At 46.7% G+C, this 8718-nt stretch overlaps 1 protein-coding gene across 2 annotated transcripts in view; it reads left to right on the forward strand.

The window, feature by feature from the left end:
- The window catches only part of CDC27 (cell division cycle 27), a 59303-nt gene extending 55868 nt beyond the window's left edge, over nt 1-3435 (forward strand). For both annotated transcript variants that reach the window (XM_077252713.1, XM_077252714.1), the window contains exon 19: nt 1633-3435. In XM_077252713.1, the coding sequence (XP_077108828.1) occupies nt 1633-1715 (83 nt within the window). In that variant the 3' untranslated portion in view covers nt 1716-3435. The remainder of the gene's footprint in view (nt 1-1632) is intronic.
- Nucleotides 3436-8718: the final 5283 nt, after the last annotated feature.

The raw sequence follows: 8718 nt of genomic DNA on the forward strand, positions 1-8718 counted from the left end.
AGTGTCACCACTTGGCTCCTGGCTTTTACTTCCAGAGGAGGGCATCATGTGACCACTGCAGCTAATCAATAGCTGATGATCATCTGCAGTACTGTATTAAAAAAAGGAAAATGTATCAGCCGGTCGGGGATAGAGCTTCTTTTTTTTCCCCCTTTCTCCAATCAGTCTTGTCCCATTTAAACCACTGATAAAAAGTAGAGGACAACCCACAAAGGAAAGTAAGAATCTGCAACAAACCCTAATTGTTGTCTAATTTGCTGTGGATTATCCACAGATCCTCAGCAGATGCTGTAAACCTTGCATATATGTAAAAAAAAGTTTACTGAACTTCCCTGGCATCTACATGGCTCCTTACTTTGGTTTACTTGAGATGGCAGCGAGGCGAGTACATTGTCTCTTGTTTGCTACAGGAAGAATCTGCAACAAAATCTTCTGGATGTTTGGTTCAGGTTTAGCAGTGTTAATTTCCCTGCAAATGGCCGCAGAGGTTTTACTGTGCAATTTTGTAGAGCTTAAACATACTGTTACACTTTTTTTTTTTTAACCCACATATCCAGATTCAAAAAGCTGCAATTTTAATGAAACTGTAACCAAAAAAATCGACACACGCACCGTTCTATCTACCAAAATTGTAAAAAATCAGAGATGTCAGAATATTGCGTTACAAGACAAATTTTGGGGAAATTGACATTTTTAGTCAAATTGTAAAAAAAATAGTAGGTTTAGTATTGTGGTAATTGAACTGACCTGGAGATATTTTTGCCAGGTGGTTTTCACCGCACAATGAACACCATAAGGGTATGTGTCCACGTTCAGGATTGCATCAGGATTTGGTCAGGATTTTACATCAGTATTTGTAAGCCAAAACCAGGAGTGGAACAATTAGAGGAAAAGTATAATAGATACATATGCACCACTTCTGCATTTATCACCCACTCCTGGTTTTGGCTTACAAATACTGATGAAAAATCCTGACCAAATACTGATGAAAAATCCTGACCAAATCCTGATGCAATCCTGAACGTGGACACATACCCTAAAAGGAAAACCTGAAAACTGCTAATGGAATTGTCTCGGGTGTTTTTCTTTCCTTCTTCTGGGGTTTTTTCACATTTTTACCACATTTGGATTTTATTTTCACTTGCTTGTCAGTACATATTACAGTAAACTGAAGGGTGTGATCCAAAACTACACCTCGTCTTACAAAAAGCATGCCCTCATCTGACGGTGGCTGCAGAAAGTCATGGCGGGAAAGGAAAAAAACTACTTGCATATTTAATTCCCTTTTTATGTAAAAATTAGAGAACATGCTTTGGTAACAGTGTCGTTGTATAACATATACCCTTATGTCAGCAACTGTTTTTTTTCTTTTTTTCCCGCCCTGAAATAATTATCTGTGACCTGCAGATGGATCTCCGTCGTGAACACAAAGCCGACCTGTGCTTAGAATGGCCGCTGTATTTTATCTTCACAGCCAGGTTATTTACAGAGACATTCAACGCTTTCTTTGACTAAAAGGATGCCGTGTTTGTTTTGTTTTTTTTCTTTTTCTTCCTTAAATCAGAAGCCGTCAGCTTGAGCTGGCATCGCCCTCCTGATAATTAACAGACATTCTCTTTTGTTTCCTTTAAGTGGGAACCGATGAGTCGCAGGAGAGCAGCATGACGGATGCAGATGACACACAATTGCACGCAGCTGAAAGTGATGAGTTTTAAAGCAGCCCTCTCCCCATCAGACATGTGGCGCTGTGGTGTCTGACTGTTATTTTACTCCGCACCACCCCAGCCTCACCCTTGCCTTCTCAGACGCCTTTCATGGGCTGCCATTTTGTATCATCATCATCGCCTCTCATTATTATCAGCCATTCCTCCTTTCCCCCTTCTGATTTTAAAGACCTGCAGAGAATTAAAAACTGTGCAATATATGGGTAGCGCCCAGTTTGCTTCCTGCCTTTATTTTTTCTTCTTTTCTTTATTCAACTTTTTGAGGCTTGTGGGATTGCAAAGCAGAGGTTGGACCCCATGATTGGCCTTTTCAGATCCAAGAAGATGGTGATTATTAACGACAAGACTTGCTTTTACGTCTGACCTCCTGCAGTAGAAGCCATGATTGTGGAGAACAGCTATAAGAAGCCTTTCTGCTCGGAAAACCTTTCTTCAGCATATTGTCCTAATGATACGATGCCGCCACCACCACCTCATTATGACGTATTTACAGTGAACCTCTAAGCCATTCTCCTTCACTATTGACCACATTGGGCCCCTTCACCTGGTTACTTTTTAAGCAAAACACCCCTCCTCCCCAACTTCTTTTTAAACTGGTGTAATGAGATCACCCCAAGGGTTCACTTTGGACTTCAGATTTTTAATTTAGTTGACAATTTCTAAATTTAGTGTTACACAAAGATACCGTAAATTATTATACTGTTAAGTGTGGGGTTCTTCTATATGGATGGAGAGTGGAAGCCATAACCCTACAAACATCTTTCCTGTTGTAACTGCTTTTTCAGGATCATTATGGTTGTATGTCTGATTGTGTGCACTGAGAACGGCAGGACGGGAGTCTCCTCTCATGACCTTTGTGACCATTTGGTAACGAGGGATGTCGCTCATTTGCTGTAGTGATACCCTCGTTTTCCCTAGGGAATGGAAGTGGTTATGGCTTCCCCTTTTCACGTAGGGCATGTATTACAACCCTGCAACAGTTCCATTCTCACCTCTCTTCTAAATTATACCATTAAAATAATTTTCTTTATGCAAGCTTCTTTGTGCCCCCATGCCGTCCTCGGCACTAAACAAGGCGCCATACTCAATCTCATGGTTTGAGCTTTCTGTAGAAGAGCTGTCACCGTTCCTTCTCTCTGCTCAGGTTTCCTGTCCCAATGCTCTGGGCTTATCCAGCCTTCATCATCATGCATCTTACTTTACCTAAAATCAGGAGGCTAAAGTGAGTCCGTCTAAAATCAAGGATCCCATTCCCATCATTGTGCCCACCTGGCCAGATATCTTCTGATGGACAGTTGTTCTTCAGCTCTGATCTCTTGGGTGGAGCGGGATTCTTTTTTATTGCGTGGACTTGATTTGTCTCTTTATTTCCCCGCCCCCCATGTTTGTTTTGTTTTTTTACTTCTGGGAAGTGTACAGTGTTCCATTATTTGGACAGGAGGTTCCTGTTTAATATATTTTGCAAATCATTTAAGGATGTGAAAAATAAAAAAAACTTATTTTAAAAATGTCACCAGGAAACTTAATGGATTGACACAACTGGAGTACGACATGCAGGCTGAGATGCCAGACACTGCGCTGCTACAATGAAGCCCGTTACACAAGGCTGTAATGGTTTTCTGCCCTAATGTGGAATCAAACCATAGAAACTTGACTGCGGAGAGGACCTTATTTTTTATTTCCTGTGTTCAATAAATCATGTCGGTAGAAATCGGTGTGTCATGAATTACCGTACATTAGCATTTTATTGTATGTGAATTCTGCATTACATAGGCAAATTGCCTCTAAAGAGAGGAAGAGAGCTTGAACTCTAGCGCCAACTTTTGGAAGTATCAATCCTAAAAATCAATATCGAATAAGGGAAGCTATCAAGTCCGCCATGCCCTCCAGTTTAGCAGCATTCAGCTAAACTCTCCCTAACCATCCCTGTATAATATAATTCAGTTAAATAAATGCTTTAAAAGAGCATGTATATCCTCTGCTTTTCCTAGGCTAATGAGGGCTGCGATTAGTTCATGGGTCGGGCGTTAGTTCCCCAGACTAGCCAGCCCTCTTTCCATTTTATCACGCCACAGGGGCGTGATAACATCGAAAGAGCCGTGACTAGTCTGGGAAACAAATGCCTCATCGACTAGTCAAGCCCTCATTAGCACAGGGAAAGAGCAGGTTATACCTGCTTTGTTTTAAATCATTTATTTAACAGAATTATGTTATACAGGGCTGGTTAGGGAGGGAGTTTAATCACACATAGCCGAATGCTGCTGGACTGGAGGGCATGGGGGACCTGACAGGTTCCCTTTAACAAGCTTTGCCACATGACTTGGGATAAAAGCCAAACCAGCATCTCCATTTGCTTACATGTTTTGGGGTGTTGCCCCTCATCAGTGCAAAGAATGAGATCTGATTTGGCTGTATGAGAGGCCGCTGGTGTCTGAGGGGTAATGTTTCTCTTTATGGAGAGTGACATGTCAGGTATTAAATAACCTCCACTAATTTCTATGTAAAGTATTTCATAATGTGCCAAATATTAATGCATTTTCGGGTTGCAGCAAGTAAACGGAAATTTAAAAAAAAAAATCATTCTACTCAAGTTGGGTTTGATCATTTTCTGACAATATATACTTTTGATTTGGACATTGACTCTACAGATCTTCCAGCATGAAATTGCAGAAGTGCCTATCCACCATAGTAAGCTATTGCACTAGCCTGTCTCCACCATACTGTGGGCAGAGGGGGAGGCCGGCTGCCAGACATCTATCTCTTTGGATTTAATTTTTAAAAAAAAATATGGACCACTTCAAGATTATACTCCCAGTATGAGGTTTTGGTGATTTTTTAACACTTCATCTGCAGTTTCCACCCACTGTTGGTTTTGGCTTACAAATATTGAGGTAAAAAACTTGCCAAATACGGAATGTGTGAATGTGGCCTTATTCCAAGCCAAGCTCACCTGATTTATGACTGCAGTCCACATCGCAGTTGAGTTGAATGTTGTTGTCCTAAGTCAACATCGAGGCATGCCAAAATAGATACAGCGGCATGCAAAAGTTTGGGCACCTCTGGTTAAAATTACTGCTATTGTGAAAAGTTAAGCAAGATGAAATTACCTCTAAAAGGCTTAAAGTTAAAGGGAACCTGTCAGGGGACACAGACCGTGGGTGTTATGCTGCTTGCCACTAGGAGGACACTAAGTGATACAAAGAAAGTTAGCTCCTCCCCTGCAGTATACACCCTCCTGCTGGCCCTCAGCTACCCAGTTCTTGCTTAGTGTCTGTAGGAGGCACTTGGGTCTGTTTTCAGACCCCAACTTTCTTATTTTAATTTTAATTTTTATTTTTCTGTAAATTTTTATTTTTTATTCAACGGAGTGAAGGGGGCGACGGATCCTTTTCTATGGGACCCGCTCTCCCCAGAACCAGCAACAGGCGAGCACGGCGAGTATACCTCCCCGTCCCTCTCCTGCGACGCGGGAGCACGCCAAATTTTACTCGGGCAACGGGTTTCCATCTTTGGTCCCGATTTCCCTTCCCCCTGCAAGACGGCGAGCACATAGAGCCTGCTCTAATGTTCCTCTCCGGTGGCCCGACATACAAGGCCCACATCACATGGCGTTGCATACTTGCGGCAGAGCCCAAAGGGATTGCAGATGAGGATGGAGCGCGCAGGGACAGGGGGACCTGCATTACCGGACTGTGAGTACATCAGGAGTTCCCCTCCTGCGCTCAGGATCGCTTTGCGGCCGCGCCACCTCACACCGCCGGGCAGGCCGGAAATTTAGTCCCCGGCTTTTCAGCCGGAGTAGGCCGCAGTGGCCTCTATGGGATAGGCGCCGGCGGTACTTTCGGCAGAGCCCCTGGGGACAGGCGCCGGCGGTCGGGAACTGCGGCGGTTAGCGTCGCTCCGTTGCGGCCGCCGCGCATCCCCAGGCAGGCTGGAAATTTAGTACCCGGCTTTTCAGCTGGAGTAGGCCGCAGTGGGCAGATCCCTCCCACGGCCGTAACTCCGCCCCCTATATCGGCGCTTCTCGTCTGGGACGAGAGGCGCCCTGCAGATCTCGGGGGCCATGCTTCCTCACGCTGCCTGACTGGAAGATGCGGTCTTGGGGGTGCCACTGGCCGGTACGCCAGCGGCAATCATTCGGCGCGCGGCGCGCCGACGCACTCCACCGGCAGGCTCCATAAATTTAGTCCCCGGCTTTTGCAGCCGGACTAGGCCGCAGTGAAATACCTTTCAGGAGCGGAGGTGCTTTCATGGTCCCGATGGGCTGAACTTCGTGGAAGAAGCCCCCCTCCATGGTCCGGGCAGCCTCCACCACTGTGAAAGCGGACAAGGAGGCGGACGGTTCCTCTCCACCTCCCTAACAAAGGGATGATGGATTGAGGTTTATCTCTCTACCCCTGCACCGTCCACGCTGCAATACCCGACATCCGCGGCGGCTCCATGCCGGGACGCGCACCGTTGGTAAGTGGATCCTGCCAGCAATGGGCTTCTGCAGCGGGATATTGACAGGCAGTCTCAGACTTCCCTGTGACCACCTCCCTGAGGTAACGCTCCAGCCGGCTAACAAATTTAGCTCCCGGCTTCGGCCGATGTGTAGTCCGCACCTCCAGAAGCGCACTGTGTCGCCTCAAGGCGGCTTAGCCTTTTTTCCTGGCGCTTAGCGCCTGACGCGGAAGCGCTCAATTTTCTCGAGCAACGGGTGACCACCCCTAACTCTTACGCTGACGCCGGCTGCAGAAATTTACGCCCCGGCTGGGGCCTATCATGGAAGTTTCGAGGCTCCGCCCACGTCGTGCCTGTAGCTCCGTCCCCTAATTTGGCGCTTCTCGCTCGCTGCGAGATTTTACCTAAACCCGCATGACCAGTATTCCCGGTCTTAAAGTCACACGACCAGTATTCTCTGGTCTTAAAGGCACGTGACCAGTATTCCCTGGTCTTAAAGGCTCGTGACCAGTATTCCCTGGTCTTAAGGGTACGTGACCAGTATCCCCTGGTCTTAAAGGCACGTGACCAGTATTCCCTGGTCTTAAAGGCACGTGACCAGTATTCCCTGGTCTTAAAGGCGCGTGACCAGTATTCCCTGGTCTTAAGGGCGCGTGACCAGAATTCCCGGGTTTTAAAGGCACACGTCCAGTTTTCCCTGGTCTTAAAGGCACAAGACCAGCATTCTCTGGTCTTAAAGCCACACGACCAGTAATCCCTGGTCTTAACGGCACACGACCAGTATTCCCTGGTCTTAAAGGCACACGACCAGTATTCCCTGGTCTTAAAGGCACACGACCAGTATTCCCTGGTCTTAAAGGCACACGACCAGTTTTCCCTGGTCTTAAAGGCACACGACCAGTTTTCCCTGGTCTTAAAGGCACACGACCAGTTTTCCCTGGTCTTAAAGGCACACGACCAGTTTTCCCTGGTCTTAACGGCACACGACCAGTATTCCCTGGTCTTGAGGGCACCATGACCAATCCGAAACTGGTCATAATTGAGGAGCCCTCTGCCGCCGAGCCCAGTTTATCCCAGTGTAACTAGTTCCCTCAGCCTAAACTCCCTCGTAGAGCTTTTGCCATCCAGTCCGGATATGCGATTCACTGGACAGAAGCCTCTACGCGGGACGCTATGCCTGGTCTGATTTTTAAGGGCGACAGGCACTTTAAAGGGCGCCGGTCTCCCCACACCATCAACAGACGGGCACTCGAAGGTCCAGGCCTAACGCCAGACAGCCTGTCCTGTCCACCCGGAGACCTGCACTCTGTGGATGTACAGAGGCATCCTTTTTTTCGGGCGTCTGAGCACCCCCTTCTGCATCACCACTATTTAACAGAAGATGCAAGTAGGCGAATTTCCCTCTCCACTTCCTTGTTAAGAGGATGGTGGATCGAGGCTCCTAATTTTTAACTCTGCAATGACCTGCTGGAAGCAGCGGCGCATTCTGCCACTCGGCAGATTAACCGGGTACAATCTCCTGTGGGTTACCTACCAGTATCCCTGCCCGATATGTCCTTAATTAAAAATGCCATGATCTGTCAAATAGCACATCTGGTTTGTTCCGTTTGGCAACTACGGGTCCAGCCCTTTAACCTCCCTATCCGCCGCATGGATGCTAGAGCAACGGTCTCCTGCTTAGAGCCCTTAACTACTTTGATTCACACCAGTATCCCTTTCCTGAAGACAGTTCAGCTGGTCAATCATATTCTTGAGCGGGAGACTAACGAACAATCGTACGTTTCCGCAGCCCCGACCAACAGTGAAAGGGTTGTCCAGGACAGTCTAGATCTAAGGGATCTTGGTTACTAAAAGGTGGAACGATAAGTAGGACCGATTCCGGACCTCAAACTTCTAACAATCTTTTCACAAGGTTCTTCTTCTTCGAATGGAGTCTCATCCATCGACATTCTGGATGCCTAACCTCTTCAAAAATTCCTTTGCTTTTCCATTTGTGAATAGCATTTAAGTCCGACCTTGTTCTTCGGCCTTGCTACCGCATCCAGGGTGTTCGCAAGGGTCATGGTGGCTGTCATCTTGCACCTAGAGGCGTGGTCGTCCTATCCTGTTTGACCGACTGTTTACCCACCCTTGCAGGACTACGCTAAGTCGTCTATATCTCTTGCGATACCCTCTCACCTGGGCTGGTGGCTAGACTTAGACAACTCCTCATTTCCAGCCCAGCAGATATCCTTTTTGAGGATGATCCAGTATTCCTCCAGAAGGGTGGTAAATCTCCCTCCGGACAAGGTCATGGTTTTTCAACGGGAGCTCGCGCTCTTGCTCACTCATCCCCTCATTTCATTCGATTTGCTGGGAGGGTTCCAAAAAAAAAAAAAAAAAAAACGGAGACGACAATGGAAACAGTTTCCTTTGCTCCGTTAGTTTTCAGCAAGTCAAGCAGCCTTTCAGACAATAGTCTCTGAGTTCCTTCTTCATCCGGAGTTTTTTCTCCCGGTTCCATGGTTACTAGTAACTTCCAATGCCAGTCCTCTTCTCCCGATCATTGCTC

The sequence above is a fragment of the Ranitomeya variabilis genome, chromosome 4 (assembly GCF_051348905.1).
Source record: "Ranitomeya variabilis isolate aRanVar5 chromosome 4, aRanVar5.hap1, whole genome shotgun sequence".
Classification (NCBI taxonomy): Eukaryota; Metazoa; Chordata; class Amphibia; order Anura; family Dendrobatidae; genus Ranitomeya; species Ranitomeya variabilis.